The sequence below is a fragment of the Hemiscyllium ocellatum genome, chromosome 39 (genome assembly GCF_020745735.1).
Source record: "Hemiscyllium ocellatum isolate sHemOce1 chromosome 39, sHemOce1.pat.X.cur, whole genome shotgun sequence".
In the NCBI taxonomy this organism is placed as follows: domain Eukaryota; kingdom Metazoa; phylum Chordata; class Chondrichthyes; order Orectolobiformes; family Hemiscylliidae; genus Hemiscyllium; species Hemiscyllium ocellatum.
Window position 1 is genome coordinate 10,505,490 of NC_083439.1, and position 24,162 is coordinate 10,529,651.

At 36.5% G+C, this 24,162-nt stretch overlaps 1 protein-coding gene across 1 annotated transcript in view; it reads left to right on the forward strand.

The window, feature by feature from the left end:
• The window catches only part of ctc1 (CTS telomere maintenance complex component 1), a 78,323-nt gene that overhangs the window by 45,586 nt on the left and 8,575 nt on the right, over window positions 1–24,162 (forward strand). Inside the window, exons 13-23 of the mRNA XM_060853173.1 lie at window positions 744–1,422; window positions 6,828–6,917; window positions 7,128–7,271; window positions 8,250–8,344; window positions 8,967–9,076; window positions 9,578–9,743; window positions 10,920–10,997; window positions 13,853–14,006; window positions 14,829–14,893; window positions 18,089–18,254; window positions 21,475–21,604. Of these exons, the coding sequence (XP_060709156.1) occupies window positions 744–1,422; window positions 6,828–6,917; window positions 7,128–7,271; window positions 8,250–8,344; window positions 8,967–9,076; window positions 9,578–9,743; window positions 10,920–10,997; window positions 13,853–14,006; window positions 14,829–14,893; window positions 18,089–18,254; window positions 21,475–21,604 (1,877 nt within the window). The remainder of the gene's footprint in view (window positions 1–743; window positions 1,423–6,827; window positions 6,918–7,127; window positions 7,272–8,249; window positions 8,345–8,966; window positions 9,077–9,577; window positions 9,744–10,919; window positions 10,998–13,852; window positions 14,007–14,828; window positions 14,894–18,088; window positions 18,255–21,474; window positions 21,605–24,162) is intronic.

Consider the following 24,162-nt stretch of genomic DNA (forward strand, 5'->3'; position numbering starts at 1 on the left):
GGCTTAAAACAGATCGTTTGGATGCGGCTTTTACACTTCATGCAAAATTGTAATAAAACCTAATTAAAATGAGGCTTTGCCTGGGCAGATGGAACTGTTCAGTTGTCTTCACCTCACAAACATGCAAAGTGTACTTGTCCAGGATTTAGTTTCTCTTCACAAGGCTCTGCAGTATTTTTCCATTGTCGACGTGGCAGGGGTTGTCTTTTTGTCGGGCATGATGGGAGAGGATTTGGGAAGGGATTGAGCGTCTTGAGCTGAAAACGAATGCGTAATGGTCGTTGGAGGTGAACAGTAAAATTTTGAACTTGAAACTAGAACTCGAGTAATTTTTCAGTTTAAATCCTTCTTTGAGTGCTTTGTAAACTAACGCAATATACACTCGTATAGAGAGAAAAATCTGAGTGCTCTTTCGCTACGTTCGCTTCACAACAAGGACCTATTTAGTGGCTATTATCTGCAATGCAACGTCATTTATCAACCCTTGGGGATTTGCTAGGGAATGTGATTGGTCTAAACTGCAAACGTTGGAGGGCGGGGTAGCTCACTGCAGCAGATGTTTTTGTGGTTACAGTAGTGAAACTCTCAGGTTTCGAATACAGCTTCGCTTTTGTTACTACTCCATTTTAGCCTCAGCCGTGAGCTCTTTTTCAGCACTCAGATTAGAAATTCACGTCACTTCTTTTTTTGAGCTCACTTTGGATTTTTAAAATATATTTTTTAAAAATCTGGTGTTTCAACAGGATCTATGTCCAGTTCTGTGCGGCTGACTTGCAAGTGCTCAAGAGACGTGCTGTTTCGACAAGACCAAAACTGCTCATCCCTGCACTGTCTAGCACCTTGTCGACCAGTGCAAGAACTGCAGCTCGCAGCAGCTGCAATGAGGCATGCAAAAACGATGAGCTCAACAGCATCACATCCAATCAGCACCAGCATGGCCCTTCCCTTCCCAAAATGCCTCGGCTGGAGGAAGTTGTGCTGCAAGAAGGCCATGTTGGTGAAAGTAGAAGAACTGTTTGTTCACACCCATTATGGACTGGCGACGAAGCGGTGGGCATCCCGGGCGAGGGAAAGCAGTTGCCGGGCACAGGTACACCCGCTGGACATTCGACAGCATGCACCAGCCAAAGAAAAAAGGAAACCAGCAACGTCGGCTGCGTTACCCAGTTAATAGTAGTAACTCACAAAGATGCTTTGATGCTGAGGAACTGTCAATATGGCAGAAACGAAGGCTGTGAGCATACTAATGGCTCTGGAGAGGCTTTCATGAAGAAAGCTAAGCCGAAGCTGCGCCTGGCTTTCCAGGCGTCTGCAGTCCATATAGGAAGCCCCAGAGAGTGGAAAGATGAATCAAAAATCGAGGGATTGCCAGAGCTGGAAACAGACCCCTCTCTTTGTTCTGAACACAACAATCGTACACAAGTAAGTACTATTTAATTGAACTCTGTCCTTGAAAACTAGTGCTGCTATGCAGTATAATTCCAGCTCCCTAATTATAGCAGCCATGACTTGAATCTTGTCCTGATCTCTGAAATGGGAGTAAATTCGACAAACTTCTGGTCGATTACGAGCCCGATTTAGATAAATACTCCAAATCAAAAATAAACTGCAACATTAACCCTTTCCAAATAAGCTGTTTTTAAAAAATCTGACATGACATAATTATTGTGGCCAAAAATCATGTCTCTGAAAAGCTAATGATCTTGATTAAACGTCACATAGCTATGTTATGTTGCACAAAGCTAATAATAAAAGGAACGTTTTTCCCTTTTAAAGCAATGACCTTCAGAACGTAAGTTTACATTATAATTGTGAACGTGTATTGGCCAGGTTGTGATCGATTTAAGTTGTTTACAGAATGCATGTAAAACCGAAGTGACCCATGACTTATCAAAAAGCTTTCTTTGTTTGGGTGTTGGCTTTGTTAACTCTTTGTGCTCAGGAGGTCATGTGATTAGTTAAATCCTATATGTTTTGCTGTAATAAATTTTCAATCAATATGCAAAATTTTGGGGTGGAGGGCATGTTTTGTAAGCCATCTTGACGACTTTATATAATTTGTACTTAAAAATTTCATGCTTGTGAAAATTCAGATTTGCCTTGTAAGATTTTTGTCAAGCTAAAGTTGCTGACTGAAGGTACAGTTTAAAAAAAATCAAAATCATAGACTTCAGAAACTACCCTGAAAAGTTAGAAATTTTGTCTACATATTAGTTGTTGCATTTTTTGTAAAGAAATTGTGCCTATACAACTCAATTTAACTGAGCAATAGGTTTACAATTGAATCTCAAGTATATTCAAGCATAATGTTGAAGCGGAAGCCAAATATGTATTGAGGAAAGCAGTTCATTAAAAGTGATGTTTAGCATGTCAGAGTCATTGGTTTTTTTTCAAGTTTGAATAGTCTGTATTTGTGATTCAGAAATACAAAGTGTATGTCAATATGCAGTTGATGACCAAAGGTGTAAGTGTTGATTGCTTAAGAATTCTCTTCAGAGTTTGAGATATGCTCAGTCAAATCTAAGAGGAATGTGCACTGGATGCAGTCACTTCTGTTGCATTTAGTCATCTTGTTTTGGAAGAGATGCACAATTTTCAATTGTATTGGTCACTTGTGTTTTCAGGAAAGTTTATGTTCAAAAGATTAACACTCAATTTGCTTGTCGTTTTGGGCTGATTAATTGTCACCTGAGTCTGAGAGTTACCTCTCAACTTCAAAACTTAGTAAGCAAAGTGTGGGCATTGTTAAATACCAAAACCAGTCATTGTACAACATTAAAACTGCATTTTTTTCCCGCTTGAAACATTGATATTCTGAAACATTGAAATACAGTTTCTAGATCTACAGTACAAAAATGTGCAAAATTCCATGGATGAATAACTCTACTGCAGATCAAACCTGTTTTTGATCTGCAGTATTTTGTGAATAGACTAAAATTAAAATTAGTTAAATGTGCTAAAGTATTTTGCAATAGTTTGAATTTTATAAATTTAATTGTAGTTTTATGTATCAATAAACTGAATCTTTTTAAATTTTAATTTTAGTTTATGACCATTCTGTTTCAAATTTGAAGCTGTAACTAAGTGTGAGCTAAAATTAAACTTTGGTGCTTATTTTATGATCCAGTTTCTCATTTTCTAAAATATAAATTGGGTTTTAGCTATTAATTGTAGAAGCACACAGTTTTTCCAGTTTGGAATCTGAATACGTAGATCATGAATATTGTAGCAGTAGTGTAAGGCAAGGCATTTGTTTGATGGCTTTATATCTTTTGAAAGAAATAATCTCAAATATTTCTTACGATATTTCCCGCCAATTTACGGGTGTCCGGAAGTCGGCATAGTTTAACTTTAGTCTTTATAACGAAGACGACAAGCTTTGAGGGAGCGCCATTTTTCTGCAAATTCATGTCTCCACTTGTATAGGTGTGGGAGGAAAACTACTGTAACATAATGTTGGTTGTTTCACGGAATATTGTAAATATTTATTTTTGCTAGAAATAACTTGCATAAAGTTCTGATGTTAACTATTTTGTCCAATTTGTGTCTTTATTGTTCTTTTTGGGTTCCCCTTGTAAAAGGGTGCAAAATTAACCCTTGCGTTCTCATAGAAATCGGATGAAAAAAAATTCTACTCATAATTTTACATATATGGATGTTGGGGAAAATTGCATCAAATGAACTTTTTTGTACAAATTGTCCTGGTAAATGATCATTATTAATCACCAGTACAGTTTTTGAAAGTTAATCTTGAACCAGTAGCTTATTTTACTGGAAATATCTGCTGATTTCTTCTTCTTTGAAATGCCCAGCCTGGTGCCATCTTAAAAGAGAGATTTGAGGAGGATGGCTGTTGTTAAACTCTGGATATAACGGAGCAATGAGAGTAAGGGGTAACCAATATAAATTTGTTACTGCTTTTGCACATAATCCTGAAAGTATTTTAATACCTGATGATAGGTTTCTAATTTTGGCAACTTGCTCTTGTATTGGTAATGTCAATATTCCTGTATTCAGATGAATATTTAAGAAAATATTTGGAATATTTAAGAAAACAATGAATTTGGTGCACTGAAAGGCAAGTTTGGTGTTTTTTTTGATAAATATGACATCACAACAGACATGCACCATTTCCGAATGAGCTTTCTACTCAACGTTTTTTTTCCTCCATTCTTAAGAAATGCGTCTGAAATCCTCAACTGAAATGAGATCAGAGTTGTTGGCACAAGTACTTTTGCTAACGCGAGTCCCATAACAAATTTTCCTTAAAGTTGAGATACTTGTTGTTTCCACTGAGAATGGAAAAGACTGTCATTTCCACCATGTTAGTGAACATGAACAGTACAATGGCTCTCAACATATTGTCGCTTGTTTGTCAGGCTCTGATTTTCTAGTGGCAGTGGTATTTAATTGAGTATAGCTTTTCATATTTAACATACACAGTAATATCACCACATATTTTAGAATGAAATTCTATGGACTAACACTGAGCATTTTAATATACGTAACATTTTCAGATAGTTACCTTTATAGTCAATGTGAGTTTTGCAACTGATCTGCAGCATAATAGGTCACAATGTTGTGATGCAAAATTTTGAGCGCCAATGTACTGTTCAAGTATTCCTTTCATATGATCTTGGACTAAAGATGTCAATTAATTTTAATGAGTTGACACTTAAAAATTAACGAGGACACAATATGAACAAATCTGGTGTTAACATACGTATTTGTTATAGCAAGTGAGTTATTTGTGGAGTCAAGAGTTCTGACAAGTAGAAAAAGATCCACTGCAGTGTTCTCACTGACATACATAGTTAAAATTTGTACGTCTAAGAATACCGTTCTTGCTCCGAGTGCACAATCTAATTGTCGTAACTTTGGCATTTTTAAATGGTGTTCATATGTGAGGGAGTATATTTTTAAGTTTTTAACAAAGTATGTGAAACAATTTCTTTTTTGATTGCCAAAACTAAATTCTTGCTTAGTGAAAAGGTCAAAACTGTCTCATCTGAATACGTGAGCAGCTCAACAAATACAGGACAGTAGTGCCAAGTTGTGGTTGTGATGCCTTGGATCTGTTAATAATCTTTACAAGGTGAAAACTATCTAGTTTCTTATCAGAAGGTTTCATCTCTCTAGTGCAGAAGTTGCATGAAAAATCTACCTTAAATGCTTGTATAATTGTCAATTCTGTCTTCAAAGATGTATTGTTTACTTGTGATTTTGTTTTTTTTAAAAGAAGGTTTTGTCTCATATCTTTAAGGGTGGGTTTGCAGGTTCTGTAAGAAAAACCAAAACTGATATTTGGGAAATTGAGGAATTCTTTTATGGAATTGCATAATTTCCAAAATTCTTGACTGGAAAAGATTGAATTTTATGAACTGCACATCCCTCTCCCGATTGTTCATTTCTTCTCAAATATTTATTACCAATTTCTTTCTTTCTTAATGGGGTGCTTAATTTCCACAAGCGTTAGTTTTTAAGTCTCGCTACTACAGCCACTTGATGTGGTTGTTTCATTTACAAAAAGTTTGTTTTATGTAAATCTGAGAACAATTAATGCTGTCAATGTAATATTTTAAATCACTTGTATGATTTTGATTATTTTGGTGATACTCTTGCAGTCTAAAAACTATATATTTGTAGTGTTGTATCATTCTATCTTCATATAAATGATTTGGCATTTACTCACTACTCCAGTATTAAAATACTCTAAAGTCATTGATTTCAGAAGGAGCTGAAAATGTATTGCTGGAAAAGCGTAGCTGGTTAGGCAGCATCCAAAGAGCAGGAGAATAGACGTTTCGGGCATGAGCCCTCCTTCAAGAAGGCTCATGCCCGAAACGTCGATTCTCCTGCTCTTTGGATGCTGCCTGACCTGCGCTTTTCCAGCAACACGTTTTCAGCTCTGATCTCCAGCATCTGCAGTCCTCACTTTCTCCTCGAAGATTTCAGAAGGAGCTAGTCTCAGCAACCATGCTACTGTAGCTGCCACCACATCTCTCAAAGTAGTTAATGTCTTTTGATGTTGGCCAAAATACCTTTCTATGAAAGGAAATGTTGTTACTATAGAAGTAATAGCAGCTGGCTCATCGTTTCCAGCTTCTGTGGGAAGTGCAATAATTGTATGAACTGCTGTGTTCTTCATGAGGGATAGATGCAAAACTGAAGTGTAAAAAATAGTGTTACCCATTTCTGTAGATTTGATTCCCACAGCAATCCCAAATAAACTGAATAAATTAAGTTCAAAATAAAAATGGTTTAAGTTGTTTCCACCTAACTTGATCGGGGCCTCTTGCCCCATCCTCATTGACCGTGATTGTCTCCTGTTAAGTAAGGAATGTTCTGATTTTAAAATTCTTGAAACTCTTCAAATGCTTCTGTTGGATTACCCAGATACTGCCAATTTTTTCCCTTTTTTTTTCTGTTCTGATTTTTCTGGAGATGCTAACACATGGCTGAACATACAGGTAATAATGGCAGCCAACAATAATGAAGGATCCTAGTTGAACAACAGCAGCACAGTTTGAAGTGCTGGCAATATTTCTCAACAAGTATGGCATGAATTGTTCAAATCCATATTTGATTGATCACATTTCAGTGTGTTGATCTTTTGTTTCTTCCTATTATTTGTCTGATATCTGGGAATCTTTTGCCATTGATAAACTTTTTTGTTTGCATATTGTATAATATGAAAGAGAAAATTTTCAAATGTCTGCTGAAACCAGACTTCTCATCTGGATTGATTGGTTCAATGTCGTAGCTCTTCATTAGTACCCACTCGAGTCTGAATTAGTTGTGTGATTATTCTTTCAATGTCACCGCAGGTGCTGTTAAATTTCATGGGCAAAGCTGTGAAGTGGTACCATCTAATAAACCCAGGGGGAGTGTACAGACTGATTGCATCAAAACAGCTGGTAAGTGAATGTGAAGGTGCTTTCATAAGGAATATTTGAATATGGGAAGCTAAAATTTTAATAATTGGTGATGAGATTATAAAGAAATTACACAAAATATGCAAGAATACATTGATTCTATTTTTAAGAAATAATTGATTGAGGAAATTATGTTTCATTATCAATGAAAACCTTTTATTTTAATTTGCAAGTTTTCCCTTCATTATCTAGGGCGCATCTGCTTTTGAACAACGTAATTCTACAACCATTCCAGAAAAGACTCTGCAAAGTTTGAATTGTCCACTTTTCCTTTCTTTTCAACCTGGCTGGAACTTGCAGTATATTTCTACAGTTTCTTGTTTACACCGGTCCCAGGTAAGTCAGCAAATTCAAAACCAAGGAAAATAGTCGGGTTCAATTAATCTGATCATTCAGACAGATCAAAGACTCGCATAATTGATTTCTTGAGCATTAGAAAGTGGGAGCTTTAGGAAGTAGAGGATTTAGTAATTTATAATGTGTAACATTTCTGCATTATAAGAGTGCAGTGGGATCTACCCTGACAGTTGAAGATCACAGTTAACAGAGTCACACATTCTTATAGCATGGAAACGGACCCTTTGGTCCAACCCATCCGCACCCAACTAGACATCCCAATCTGACCACGTTCCTTTTGCCAGCACTTGACCTCCTATCCCTCTTAAACCCTTCCTATTCATATACCAATCCAGATGTGTTTTAAATGTTGTGATTGTACTAGTTTCCACCACTTCCTCTGACAGTTCATTCCAAACATGCACCCACCCAGTCTAGGGAAAAAGTTGTCCCTTAGGTCCCTTTTAAATCTATTCCCTCTCATCTTAAGTCCATGCTGTCTAGATTTCGACTCTTTCCCCCAATGTTGTCATCACCCTAAGAAAAGACCTTGGTTATCATCATATCCACGCCCCCTTGTGATTTTATAAACCTCCAAGGTCACTCCTCAGTCTTCCAATAGTCCAGGGAAAGTGGCCTAAGCCTATTCAGCCTCTTCCTATGACTCAACCTCTCCAGTCCCAACAACATCCTTTTAAATCTTTTTTGCATCCTCTTGAGTTTAACAACATACTTACTTCCTATAGAAGGCAACCAGAATTGTACGCAGTTTTCCAAATAATGGACTCACTTGTAACCAGCTGTTTGAAATAATTAATGTGAAATGAGAGCTGCTGTCCAGTTTATAATCTTAGTAATGGCATTAAGACTCCATGAGTTGTATTTTTATACCGACTTTCTAGAATGATTGATTCTGTTCTTGTGTCTTTAAAATATAATTTTAGATCAATTTTTTTTAAACTGATAATTTGATTTCAGCTTTTCAAAAGTCTGATCAACCTGTCTGCTTATTTTGAAAACTTGGCTTCAGAAGTAACTCATCTTTGCACTATTCAAGAAGTACTTTCTTGCAGGTAAGTACGGAAATATATTTGTATATATCGAGAACATCAGTTATTGAGAACTGTCTGTCTCTATCTCTATCTCAATCAACATCTCCTCCTTTAGTATTCTTTTGTCCTCTTCCCTGTGGTGACTGCTTGGTATAGTTCTAAACAAGTTCAAATCCCCAATATCCAAACTTTGACATAAGCCCATTTATGTTTGCAGTCTGAGCTTTTGAACTGTGGACCTTTGTAACTCTACCTGTGCCTAGTCCAAACTTTGTATCCTGTTCACTTTGGGCAAGGTTACTTGTCAGCAAATGGATTCTAAATCCAAGTCAGTATTTTTTAAAAACAACTTGGTATATAAGAACAAGCCAGTCCTTTTGGTACTTCTGTTTTAAGATTCTTCTCTCTAATATGTTTATGAATTGTATTAGAAACAAATAGGTTTATGCATTGATATGATTGTTTGATGTACTTATGATCTTTTAAATAAATGTATGAACTTAATTTTACAGTTTAAACTTTAAAATGTGCAAAGATTCTGTGTAATTCTTTGCCAGTTTTAGTTGGGAGAATTCAGCTTTTTTTTTAAAGCAACAATGTTTTTAACAGCTTAGAATTTTCTAATGCTCTGGTTATTTGCTAGTTTCTCAGCACCACTTGTCTCTTTCACTGGAATCATATTGGAAAGGATCTGCTATAACCCCAATATAAGAGCTAACTTTGCAGCTGTTATAACTGACAAAAATGCACAAGGTAAAGATACAGCAGTATTTCAATTGTATGCTTTGTGTTGTCAAAATTGGAATGTCCAGCAATTGGTTGAAATGCTGTGATCTGCTGGAGGAATGTTGTCTAACAGTGATTCAAATCTGTATCCCAGCATGTATATCTGACTGAAATTCAACATAAGAAATAGAAGCAAGAATAGGCCATTCAACAAAATGATAGCTGATCTACCCCGGCCTCAACTCTTCTGTGTGAAGTCAGTATTAGAATGAGATAAGCGATGAAAGTGCTGAGAAGAGGCTTTTTTTTCCACCAGCAGAAAGGCAGGGTTTGCACGAGACTGGGAATTGCTCTCATGTATATTTTTTAAAAAACTGTCAAAGACTGAAGAATAGGTTATTTGTTGAATGAAGAAGCTCTCTTCAATCGTTTCGTGGCATTTTCCCAGAGTTGTTGAATATGACATGTGTTTGCTTATTCCAGCTTCATTTGGCTGTGTTTAACTAGTTTGCTCCTTGCTTGTAATAGGTATTTCAGTTCCTGGTGACTGGGGCCTGAAGCTAACTGTTGGTGATGTTCAAAATACTACTATAGTTCTGCACATCTATATAGATTTCATGATGTTATCTTACATCCTTGGAATTCTACCCGGTTCTGTGGTGACATTTCATAGTTTGGAGAGAGTAACATCCAGGTTGGTATTCTGTAAGAGTGGACCATTCTGCTTTCCCCCTATTCAGTTATATAATGATTTGGTCTTCTTGACTCCCAATTATTTACAATAGTACATTTCTCTTGATGCCATTATAACAAAAACCTATTCGTTTGTCAGGAACATTCAGTTATCCTACAGTTTGCAACCTTTTTAATTGATTTTTAAAAATTGTTCACAATATGCATCACTGACTAGACCTGCATTTATTGCCAAACCCTAGTTGCCACTGAGAAAACAGAGTCTGAGATAGAAACACCCACAGTGCAATTAGGAACTGTGTTCCAGGAGTTTTCTTGAGTCACAGATTTTCTTCTATCCTATGCATGGAAAGTATGCTTCCCGATTGGCCTAGATTTAATTTTAAGCTTGGCATCCAATCTTGTTAGAAGAATAAATAGTTTATCTGTATCTATCAAATCTTTTTAACATATAAAACATCTGAATGCCATCACCCCTCAGTCCTTCAAATTCCAAAGAAAATGAGACAAACTTATGCAACTTGTCATAAGTTGTTTTGTGCTTGAGCATTCCATTAGATCTGTTCTGTGCCCAATTGAAAGCCAAGAAAGCCTTGCTGAAGTATGATTCCAAAATACATGTAAAATATAAACTATACAGCTATATTTGCATGCAACTGAGGTGTGTTTTCCTCCCTATTTTTAATCCCCTTCTTTTCCACATTGAAATAATTACTCATATTCAGTTAGCTTTTTTGATGGCTTTATAATACTCGTCGACAAGCTTTTGTGTGTTTGGATTTCAAAATCTATTTATTCTTTCCAGGACCTTATTTAGAAAGAACTCAAGTTTATCTTGCTTCAGTCCAAAGTGGATGATGCTATATCTTCTCACATTAAAATTCTATCTGTCATAGTTTTGCCACTTATTAATCTGAATTAATTTCATGTAGGACCCTGCAGTTTTATTTCAGGTCTGTCACCCTTCAATTCTCTTTACATGCTGTGTCTGACCTACTAAATGTTCCCAACAGTCAATAATAAAGATGGGTTGTGTGATTTTAGTTGCTTTTAAATCTTGGCTAATGTTTAGTTTTTTGTTTGTCCTCCAATCCTATTGCAGTTGTCATTCGTAGTTAAGGTACAGTTCAAGAATTTTAAATATCAATTTATTAATATTATTAATTTTGCTTTTCAGACATAATAATGTGTACTGCAAATATGTGCCTTCAAGCAGTGTGTCTATGCTTGAGAATCCATCACCAGAGGCTGTAAGGTGTGTATTCTGATTCTCATTTTGCTTCATTTCTCTGAAAACTCGAACTAAAATGGGAAAATCTATATATTCATAGTTGTAATCAACTTTGCATTTCTTTTAGACTTGCTAAGGGAATTATCAAACTATACTCTGTTCCTACTTATTGCAAAACCATATGGTAGTTGCTTTTTAAGTTTACAAGATATAGTGATGCGTTGACAAAACGTTAGTTTTTCGCAATTTGTTCTGTGACTTGGTATGACATAATGGGTAACAACTCTTCTTTGAATGTATAGAAATTTAACCTGTGTTTTCCAAGTTTGGTGACTTGTCAATCCCGGACTGGGATTGTTAAAGATTCAAGTATTTTAAGCTCTTCTAGTTTCTCCTCAAATTATCACAGGTCTATGTTAATGTCTCCCAGCCCAACATACAAAAGCAAAATACATTACAATTGAGTGGGCTATACAAGTCATTTGAAAGTCCTGCTGTGCACCATATAAAGCGCAAGTGTCCAGAGGGACAAAGAAAGACACCACATGTGAGGCCAGAGCTACTGTCTGCTTTACAAATGTTAAGCAGTTTAGCTGTGACTATATTAGCAAATGGGAACTTGGCTCAAGAGACTGTGTTTTGCCATTGTGGGGTTGTGAAAAAGGAAGAGAAGTGGAAAACAATTTAGGGAAAAGTAGAAAATTGAGAGCAGGAAAATTCAACTTGTGTTTTCTTGAAAAAGAGTCTTGTTTAAAAGTCATTTTAAAATGTAGTTGGCGTAACTGACATGAAATGCAAAGATTTACAAACTTATGCATTAACAGTACAAAATTTGTGCAGAGCTTCCTGTGTGACCAGCAGGGACTGCACACTTGGAGGCTGGTACAATTGCAACATTTAAAAGGCATTTGGAGGGGTATATGAATAGGGAGGGATATAGGCTGGGTGCTGGCAGGTGGGACTAGACTGGGTTGGGATATCTAGTCAGCATGGGCGGGTTGGACCAAAGGGTCTGTTTCCATGCTGTACATCTCTGACTTGTAGTGAGTTTCTGTTATCCTATTAAACGAAAATTCAATGTAATATTTTGATGCAATGGGGTTTGAAAAGGGGGCAAGTAGAATTCTATTTGCATTTTATTTACAAAAAACAAAATTGTATTTGAATCCTGTTTTGATTTTATTATAAAGTTGATGAAATAAGTAAAGCTTTTGTGAATATAATGAGAGGTACAGCATCACTAATCTGGGTTACAACAATGACGCCGTGGCACTTGATTAACCAAAACATTGACAAGCTATTGACGTGCTGCCAGTTTGTTTGTTGGGGTGGGGAGGGATGTGAGCGAACAGATGGTATTGTGGTTTCTGACATTGTGATTGAAATCATCTCACTGCTTTTTCACACCCTGAAGTTGACTTCCTAAATAAGCTATTTTATCAGAACCTGTAATTGCAATTTGTGCCTCAAAACTATACATCAGCAGATGAACCAATGGTGAGCCCATTGAGACTGTAATTTCATCATTGTCATGTGGATGTGTATCATAGAATGGAGGCCATTATCCTGTTAAAGGCAGCTTGGAGAGAGTAATGCCTTGCTTCTCTAGTGACCTAGGAATCCGGAAATGAATAAACCGGAGTATATTATTTGCTCAGCCATTTGACCTTAAGTGAAACCACAACGTCTTGGTGATGGTTTAATGGACAGAGAGAAGCTCTGCTATTTTCTTTATATAAAAAACATTTCCTTTCAGCATCTTAAAGAGACTGATTTGGATAACAAACCTCATCAACGTGTGTGTGTGTACTTTGAATGTAAGTGTAAGGTGTTGCATTCCAGATGCAATTCTATTGGTCAAACTTTAAGCAAAACACAATATACAAAGATGGCTTCAGTATTTAAAAACCTTTAGCCTTATGCTATTAATACACTGTTATACATATGCAATCTGTACAATCTATTCACTCTAAGCGCATAGATGCTCAAAAACCCCTCCTATGAATGACAAAGATGAGCAGATCATCAGTGTACACCACATAACTGAGTAATCCTGAATTGTTGATCTTTGAAATGTGGCTGGTGCATTTTTCATATGTTATTTTTGCTCTACAGTTAAAATACAAAATAGAAAAAAAATTGGCTTAACTCTACCTTTCAATATAGTAACATCCATAAACTCGACAACTTGGCAAAAGCAAATTCCATAAAATAGATTCTCTCACATGCAATTCTAGCAGCAGGAAGAGAACCCCAGCTTTTATCTGTAACAGAGAGGAATTAGAGCTTCCATATCAAGACACCAGTAACTATGGAAAGCTGAAAGTAAAAATCCTGATTCTGTGGAAGTTTGACCCCAGCCATTGAAGCTGCCTCTATTGTTCCAACTTTTTAAAAAACTCAAGCCTCAAGCTGTTTACTTTATTGGCTTTGAGTAGACCTGCTCGGCACCTCTGTCTCACCTTTATTTAGAGAAAAGACAAAATATGCCTCTTGAAGTGATAGCATTGTCGCACAGCAACTGTAAATACACAAATACAGATTTTGGCAATGTGCATGTGTTTTGTTTCATCCCCAATTCTTGGGAGTTGCACACAACATTTCCCTTTTTTGCATTTTGTACTTTTTGACATTTTCAATTTAAGATATTCAACATCTGCTCTTTTTATTTGACAATGGCAATTTGCCAATCTCCTTAGATTTTATTTTCATTCATGGGATGTGGGCATTATTGCTGGACCAGCACTTATTACCCATCTCAAAGTCTCCTTTTGAGTAGGAGGTGGTGAGCTACCTTCTTGAACTGATGCAATCCATTTTCATTGTTCATAAATTTCATAGTTTCAGAAGTGACTGTTTGTTTGGCCTTTGTTTTTCAGGTCAGCCAGTGCAGACTTGCCCCGGCTGTATCTTGGAAATTTAATCTCTGTGCAAGGCAATCACCTGCAGGGAATTGTTTGCTGTCATGTGGTTAATATTCACTGGCTGAAACTGCAGTGGGTGTGCAGTCTTTGTTGCAGCATTGTTAAGCAGGTATGTTTTGATTTTAAAATGAGAAATGGTAGGAATATCAGTTAGACTTATAAGCATCCACATTGCAGCTTGGGTCAGAATATGATATGGAGGAGAAAATAGGACTGTCTGCATCTTTTTAAGTCAAAAGATATAAATTAACTCATTTATAAATGATTTCCAGCCACAATGTTAACTTGTCTTGTACTAGGCAGATCCTATAAACTTTTTAAAAATAATATTCTGTAACTAGATTATGCTGGGCTACTATGTGATTCTACATAGCTCAGACATTTTGTAACTGACTCTATCTGTTTGGACATATCTAGATAAAGTGAAAGTATCACTGGGATTTTATTTACAGGGTGTTTTCTGGTATAATGCGACGGTTGCTTTCCTCTGCAACCTCGCTGTAGAAAATTGTTATACCCCCCAAACAGCGTCCACAATTTGTCAATAGAGTTCTAGCCAATTCACATTGAAAAGCGTGTTATACCAGAACAACCTGTACCAGAATGCTCTGGAAATGATCTCATCAGTATAAGAAAATGTGCAGTGCTAGTTATGGACATATGCAATGATACAAATCACAGATCCAAACTCTTCCACCACAAAGAAAAGAATTAAATAGTTGAGGGCATCAAAATATGAAGTGAAAGTAAAAGCTGTGATTGTGATAGATTTGGATATTTTTATATTTCCTGTGCTTCACTGTGAACTGTAAAGTGTGCAGATGTAACAAATTTGGAAGTAAAAAGATCATTTGCATTTTTCTCAAAAGTGAAGTCTTGTACATAACACTTCCAAAAAATAACTGTCGTAACTTGTGATTTCTGTGCTCAGGGCAAGTGCACAAGAAGTTCTGGGCCATGTCCGTCTGCAGTTGCTATATTTCGTGCTAATGCAAGGTAAGCATCAAGGGTTGGACATTGGTCATTTCAGTAATCATTCAGCACTTTATTGCAAAGAATTGACAAAGCAAATAAGCAAAGCTGAATGTGTTCTGTCTGGGGCACAGTTATCTGTTCTTACAAAAAGTAAGTCCTAGTACACTTTTCACATTGAAAAATAATCAAAGGCAGAGGAGTAATTCAAAATGTTTTGAATTATACTTATCCCAGTGATCTATGATTTTTAACTTATCAGATATTACTCCAATTGCTATGATGGGAGGCGGCAGCTTAGTGGTATTATTGCTAGATTATTAATCCAGAAACTCAGCCAACATTTTAGAGACCTGGGTTCAAATCCTGCCTCGGCAGATAGTGAAATTTGAATTCAGTAGATGTGTTGAATTATGACCAAAAGTACCCATCTGGTAATGTCTCTTATTTGTCTCATTCTTGCCTGGTCTGGCCTCCATGTGATTCCAGAGGCAAAACAATGTGTTTACCTCTTAACTGCCCTCTGAAATGGTATAGCGAGCCACTCATTGTACAAACTAGTATGAAGTCTGCAGCATGCAAACTTGAGTGTTTCAAGGAGGCTTGAAGGAACTAATGAAGGCCAATAAATGTTGGCTCAATCAGCAATGTTGAAGCACTGCAATAGGTATGCAAATTGTAATGCTTTTTACCACAAAAGAGTCAAAGATTCATTTCATTAGCACATTTAGATTTGCTCTGTGCTTTATACAGTGGACTTGACTTTTTTTTTGAGAGCTATTTCTTAATGGCAAAATTAGTAATATTCACTCCATCCCCTTTCAAACTTGTACTATCCACCTTCTGGATCTTCTTTTTCCACATGGTCTTTCTTTGATTAGGAACTATGTGTCATTTATTTGCACTACAGCATGTGAACAATAATGATACTACTTATCTGAGATAGCTAACTTTTATAGTTTGACATCTTTGATTTGTCAGGAATTAACACACCTGTAAATACTTCATCTTTAGACTTCTCCTTGTAATCATGTTGAGTTGTAAAATTTATCATATTACCGTCTGTCCTTTTGCACACCTTGAATTTGTGGAACACTAGCTATCTTCCACCAACATTTTAAATCTCAAACTTGGCATCAGGATTCAATTTTCTCTCATTTACTTTTTTTTTAATTCCCCCATCTTAATTCATTGGTGATTTCACTGTGGCAATGGGCATCACATTGTTTCTTCACAGAAATTCTGAAAAGCTACCTTTTGATCTAGTTTTGTTCTGTGACTTGTCAATATAAAGCCATTTATGGCAGTTATTTCATTTTAATGCTGACTTTTCTAATTAAGTGGGCAAAGAAATGACTGCCCCAATATAATATTGCAAACACAGTCTCCTCTTTGTCAACTGTTGTCTCCTGTCAAAATCATGCTGTTGAATTGGGTTCCATGCAGCAATAGTGATACTACTTTAATATGTTTCTTCTTAACAGTGCTAACTTTATGACATTTATTGGTGAGTAGCACATTCAATATGGCTGAATGCAAGTATGTACCTGAGGAGGATAAAGCTGCGAATTGGTATAAAATTGTCATTGTTAAAAGTTTGACTGAATTACTGAACAGCTACAATTTTCAGACTGTTAAAATGAGCTTTTTGCAACATGAAAATGGCAAAACAAGCTCTTAATCGGCTTTCTGTAATAGGTTTTAATGTACTTCCTTGAGCATGTAGGTATCTGTTTTGTAGTGACTTGGGAGCCAAGATGTACCAACAAATGGATTGTGCAGGGATCAAATGAAATGAGGATGGATGTTCTTTTGTTTTAATTAAACGTTCAGCTTGTAATGCTGCCTACCTCTGGCCTTGGAGCATCTTAACCTCTCTGCTAGAATACTCATTAACCTTTTAACTCTCATGGGGCCTACCTCCTTACCACTAAGCTACTCCCAATCTTTGCTATTTTAAAATTGGTGTGGTCACCCAACTACCTTCAAAACTTATTGCTGACTTTGTCCTCCAACTGTCACTCAGTTCCAACCTCCTTTCCCTTTGTCTGATTTTGGACTATCCAAACAATTGTATATCAGTGTCTCTATCAACTGAATTTATGCAGCGCCCACAACTGTGTGCAATGATCAGTTATCAAGATTAAGTCTGTGTGACAGATCATATGCATGATATCTTTTTGTTTTGGAACTACGCATTTTGCAATCAACAGCTGCAGTCTTTTCTCTTTTGGCTATTCTTTACTCAAATACTGATAGCCTGTAACTTCACTGAGGTAAAAGCAAGGACTGCAGATGCTGGAAACCAGAGTCTAGATTAGAATGGTGCTGGAAAAGCACAGCAGGTCAGGCAGCATCCGAGGAGCAGGTTCACTGATCCCTGTCCCAGTGTTGCTGTGCTATTTCCTGAAATCAGTCATTGTTCTATATCCATACAGCCAAATCTCATTTAACTCAAGACTACAGTCTTGTGTGGCTGTGTGTAGATGTATTTACGTTCAGGTTTGTGTATGCTGACAAAATACTGCTCTACTAACTAATTTCAATTTGTGACTAAGATGTTCAGTTTACTGTATGACCCACAGTCGTTGATGAGTTCGTTCTTTTATAAACCAGTTGGTAAGATTTAGGCCATCCTAGCAGTTCCCTGTTAGAAAGTCTATGCTTGATTCTTCAGTCTTGCCTCAATCTTGCTGAAGCTTCACCTGAAAGTGCACAACTCTTATTGAATTTTTCCACTGTGAACTGAGTTTCAAACCACATTAATAACTCCTAAGCATAATGCTTTAATGCTTTACTCGCCACCTTTGCAATATCACCTCCACCCCCACCCCACCACCAACACCACCTTTTTTAGCTGATGTCATAGGTTCGATAGTTTGCTTTCCCGTGCTGCAACCAATTTCTGAAGCTACCGATTAAAATGTGAATTTTGGAAATCCCGTTGCAGATGATGATAAATGAACAGAATCAAGAAAAATTGAAATTGGAATCATGTCGATGTGCAAAACTCTTAACATGCCTCTTGAATTTTGATGCAGGGTGTTTCTTCTAAAATAAACTGTTAAGCATTTCCTGTTCTGCCTCCTGTTTTCCTTCTCAAATAAATTATCTTTCTGGGTATAAAGATTTGAATTTGGTAAAGGGTATTTTGGTAACAAAGCAGGCTGTGACTTGGATTTTTGTGACCATCTTATACTGGAAACTGTTTTATTGCAGCGTTACTGTCGAGGATGGAACTGCAGTTGCACGAGTGTACTGTAAAGATAAACAGGTTGCAGACCTGCTGGCCCTTGGTCCCATAGATTGGGAAAGACTGCAACATCATATTGGCCCACAGGGGGAAGTGTATTTTCAGTGCCAAGGTCGCACTGGATATGAACTGGTGAGTGAAAGTCTTTCCCCCCCTTCTAATACTGAATCCTTAATGTGGGACAAGCTTTCAAAGTTTAGTTTTAGAGCAATGTTTGGTTTCTTCAAATTCAGAATTTATGTGCTTTTTCATTGTACATTTTCAAAAATTATACTTAATTACAGTAAACATTTTTATTGCTAAAACACCCTTTCTCAAATGGATTCAGTGATGTAACATACAATGAAACAAATGCTGATGCTGTTTTGGATAATTCGGCAGCTTGGCCCAAAATAAGATGGATGATTTGCTAATGTTAGTATTTTATGGGAGAGATACCTATCAAGATAAAGGAATTTCCTGTTTTACTTCCAAAACTCTATTCCATACCAAGCCTCCTAATTAGTGTTGCCACTTTTAGACCATTTCTCAATGCAAGGTAAACCAGGACAGTTCTAAAATCCTCAGCAAGCTTAATGCATTCGTTACTACCTAAATACAGAGCATCTCTTGCTTTCTGAAAATATCTAAGTAAGAACTGTTCACTTGTCTACAGTCCTTTGTTTAAAAAAAATGCAGCATTTCTTTCCAGTTCCTGGTTACATTTTGAAATATTTGTCTCAAATAATTCCTCCTTCAGTATTCCAGTATGTATTCTGGTTAAAATGGATTTTTCATAGTCCTGGTTTTCATCTAATGTTGATCCAATTTATTGCAAAGTAGACAGTTTCTAATAATGTGCCGTTAATAGGGTTTTTGTTAGCCTCAAAAATGTTCATTTCTTGTTCTGGGCATCAGTGTGGTGGCTAGAGTTTTAGTTGAGAAGGTTTTTCATTGTTCAAGCTGGCACATACATTTTAAAATAATGTGCATTTATTTGCCAAAAGGTGAAGAATTGACCTTGGCTGATACATGCATTTCTGTGGAGTACTCATATCCATCTTGTACAATTTTCTTACCAGAAACGAGTATTTATTTTGGGAATAAATAGTCCCTAGAAAACTTGTCATCTTGTTCTTGAAAATGTCCCATTATTTTAAGTTAAAAATTTAATGGATGCTATTATTAATTCTTAGAATATAATTAATTTTTGTATTTCTTGGCCTAATCTGAATGTAGACTTCAGTGTAGTCATTTCATCAACTTTATAATTTTTGAGAACTTTAAACTAGGGCAGAGTAGTCAGTCTATGTTACAGATTAAAGAAATATATAATTTTAAACCATTTATAACTCTATAAATGCAAAATACAGCAGATGACCGATTTTAAATCAAAACAGTCTTGGAGAAATTCAGCCAGTCTGGCAGCATCTGAGAAGAAAAAGTATCAATATATCAAGTACCATTATTTCTTTCAGGATTAAGTTCTTGCTGTGTTTCACTATTACTTGTTTTTATTTAGGTTAAAATTGCATGCTCTCTTGCCAAAGCTGCAATCATGAATAGTTGATTTTCTGTCAAATATTGGTCTTCTGTGATCGATGGTTCAACTTTGATTTTTTTTTGTTTTAGTCAACCCGTAGTTTTATTTCTGTCCATCTTTTTAGTTATTTTTCACATTGCTGACTTGTTCCTCTTGGCATCCAACCTCTCCATTTCTTTTTTTTTTCACTAATGGTTCCACTTTATAATAACAGCATAAAACTTCAAGGGTAGCAATCTGCACTGATCACCCAATGCTCAGGTTAAGTGGTTGAGTATTAATTATCTTCATGAACTTGAGTACAGCTATGACATTTTCCTCATTATTTTCTCCAGTGAGGAAAAGTTTCTTTATTTCTTACAGCCCTGATCATTTGTTCACCTTTCCTGCCTTCAGTTCTATCCTTTGTCCTTATTCCACTTCATAAACACGTGTGGCCTTTCTCCTGGTATTTCAAATGAAATGTATCATTTTCTTTCCTTCACTAAAACTGCTTCAAGGAAAGTATCTTTCTGCTTTTATGCCCAGTGTAGCTTTTCAGTAACCCTTAAATTTGTTGACTTACCAAAAGAGACTGCAATTCAAAAGCTAATTGGTTTGGCTTTAAAGCACTTTTGGATGTTCTGAAGATTTTAAAAGGTGTAGAAATACTATTTTTTTTTAAGATTTCCAGTATCTGAGTTGTCTTCTCTAACAACTCTTTGGTACTTCAAAACTTGATAAAAGAAAATGTTGTCTGATCAACTCTTTTCTCCAATTTTCACGAATCCTCTGTGACAGACTTCCTTCTTTCTTCCTCTTATCCCATCCATCCTCCATCAATATTAGTTTTGTCGATGCTTTTAAACTTGCTATTTCCACATTATGGCTTTGCCTTTTTCTTTTGTAACATGTAAATCGAGCAAGCCAGTTAGCTCAACAAGCCTCTTTCACTGTTTAATCTGATCATGGCTGATCACTTGAATGTCTTTTATTTACATTATTCCCATAATCTTTTATGCCATTGATAATCAGAAATCTATTACTCCCTAAGCATTCTGAAAGATTGAGTAGCATCCATTGCCCACTGGAATACGGAATTCCAAAGATTCTCAATATTGTAAAAGTTTCTACTCCTCTCAGTCCTAAATGGCACTCCCTACATTTTTAAATTTTGTTTCCTGGTTCTGGACTCATGAACTAAGGGATAGGTCTGCCTATCTGTTTGTGTTTTCTAGATTTCAATTAGATCACCTATTTCTCTTTGAAATTCTAGGAAATACAGACCCACTTGGCCCAAACTGTCTTCAAAAGACACTCCTACCATCCTGGAATCAAGTCCATTTTCCTACATTTTGTTTTCTGCCTGTTCACCAATTGTTAATCTTGTTCCTTGTCTTTAATTTTGCTAATGAATCTCTTGTGGTGTTCCTTATCAAAAACTTTCCAAAAATCAGAATGCTACATCCATTGAATTTGCTTTATCAGTCTTGTTAGTAACATCTTACTGTTAGTAACAATTTAGTCTCGGCCTTGGTGCTCATCCTGTACAGTGAGTTTCAAAACTCCTTTTTTTTAATTTTCTACCAACAAATAAGTCTCTTGCTCTTTTTGGTAATAAGTGACGTGTTCAAGAGGTTTTTTTGTGAATCAGTGGCTTGAAGTGTGATTAGTCTATAATTATTAAAATTTCAATTTTAGCTGTCGCTTTATCAGCATTAAAGTCATTTGTCCATGAAAGGCATGAACTAATGTAAAAATATTTTCGGAAAGTAAAGAATTGCTTATAATCAGCTATGATATATTCTAGTTCATGAAAGTTTATTTGTTACTTTTTTCTCTAAATTGTAGCATGAAGAGAATACCGAAGATATCCTAATGCAGTACTTTGGAGTTGTATGTACTAGCGCCATTGTCTGCAGGCCCATTCAGCTTGCTTTCAGATTTGAATCGAGAAGCAAATCCAAAATAGGACAGAATGGTAAGTTTCCCTGATCTAATTCATCTATATGCTTGTTGGATACCATATTGAGGAGATAAAAATACTTGGTGAAACATCTGTTGGTTTGATAAAATAAACTCATTAAGTTTCTCAAATACTTGCAGTATTGCTGATGAGTTTTGAGAAGATTTGTAGCTCAGGTTGAGGTTCTGGATGTAGGTTTACTCGCTGAGCTGGAAGGTTCGTTTTCAGACATTTTGTCACCATGTTACCTAGTATGGTGATGAAATGTCTGAAAATGAACCTACATCCAGTATTGCTGATTTTGCATTTTAATTGTTTTCAGTTTACTTGTCCTATTTGGTTGAGTCTAACCCTTCTATTAATTTTGTAAAACTAAAGTTAAAAATGTTAGTTTATTTTCTTCTGACTCTGCCGAAGGAGTCTTCCTGTGAAGCTGTTAGCTAACAATGCAAAGACATCTTATGTATTGTGCGATCAACTTGCAAAAATGCACCAAGTATTCCCCTTGTTCAAAAATGAGAAATTTAGAGCTTTCCTTTAAATCCATGTCAGTTGATATAACTGCCTTAAATGAGCAGAAACATCAGTTGAATATGACTTGCCTGATCATTTTGAGGTGTTCATACTGCTTGCTGACCAACTCAGATTCACACTATGACCCCTGATAAAAATGTTGGGACATTTAACGAGGGTCCATGTGAATTATTGTACAGCATGCCCTGTGTTTTATTTCAGAAACCCATCCAGAACTCCATGTAAATGATTTCATTTACATTTTTTGTAAATGGATGTAAAGCCCAGAGTTATCAGCCTGTTGCAATTTGTCAATGAATTATATAACAAAAGTTACATTGCAAGGCTTGGACCTCTTAATCCTAGAAGTGGTAATATGTTGAGCATTTCAATCTTGATTATGCAGTGCACCACTTCAGATTTATCGTTGCTTTCCTTTTTCGTTCATGGATATAAGTGAGCTGTAGAAGTTCATTTGCTGAGCAGGTGTTACCTTTCAGCTTCGGAAGAGTCTGTGGCTGTACCAGCTAGGGGGTGTCTCAACTTCTGTGTTCAATCCACAAGAATTTTTTTTTAAAACCTGATATGTTGCTGTCAAATTCATTTGAATGTGGCAAGGGAGTAGAGAAAAATAAGATTTGTATTCGATGTTTATTACGACTTCAGCAATGCCTTGGATAAAGTTCCTCATCTGGTTAGTAAGGTGAGATCACGAGGATCTGGGTGAATGAGCCAATTGGATACAATATTGACTTGATAGGAGACAGAGATGGGTGGTAGAAGGTTGCTTTTTGGACTTACTGCCTTTGACCAGCGGTGTATCATGGATTAGTGTTGCCTGATCAATTGCTTTCTGTCATTTTATATGCATGATTTTAGATATGAATATAGGAGGCATGGTTAGTAAGTTTGCAGGTGACACCAATAAAGGTGGTGTAGTGGACAGTGAAGGAGATTATCTCGGAGTATAATGGGACCTTGATCAGGTGGGCCAAGGAGTGGCAGTTGGAGATTAATTTAGAAAATTTTGAGATGTTGCATTTGGTACAGCAAACAAGGGCAGGACTTGTACAGCTAATTGGTAGGGTTGTGAAGTGTGTTGCCGAACAAAGGGATTCAGGTGTATAGTTCCTTGAAAGTGGAATCACAGGTAGACAGGGTGGTGAGGAAGGCATTGGTGCATTGCCTTCATTGGTCAGAACATTGAGTATAGGTACTGGGATATCTCGTTGCATTCTATAGGAAGGATGTTGTTAAACTTGAGAGGATGGAGAAAAGCTTTACAAGGATATTGTTGGGACTGGAGAGGTTGTGCCAGCTGGGCATTTTCCCTGGAGTGTGGGAGGCTGAGGGGTAATCTTGGAGGTTTATAAAATCATGGGGGCGCGTGGATAGGATCAATAGCCAAGGTCTTTTTCTTTGTGGGTTGGGGGGGGTGGTGGGCATGGGTTAAAGGTGAGAGGGGAAAGATTTAAAAGGGACCTAAGGGACAACATTTTCCCTGCACTAGGTAAGTGCATGTATGGAATGAGCTGTCATTGGAAGTAGTAGAGGCTACTACAATTACAACATTTGAAAGGGATCCGGATTGGTACATGAATTGGTTTGGAGGGATATATCCCAAATACTTGCAAATGGAACATGGTCAGATTGGGATATCTGGTTGGGGATGGGCGGGTCTGTTCCGGTGCTGTATGAATGTATGACTGTACATTGCTTTATTGATGACCTCTGAGCCCTGTTACAACATAATTGTTTGTGGACACAGCTTGGCTATTGATGCTATTTTCATTGAAATGGTCAGCTAATATTTAAATTAAACATGAAGCTCGGCTATTTAAGAGCAGTGATTTTTTTCTACTTGAAAAAGAAAGATGTCATTGTGGAGATTTTTAAAAATATCTACCCTTCTGTGGCATGTAAAATCAATTTGGCTTATTATATTGCATCATGCTTTTAGGGAACAACAATGTTTGTTTTGGGGGAGATGGCAGTGTCATGATGTCACGCAATGAGTATTCCAGAACCACAGGCTAATGTTTTGGGACATTCAAAAAAAT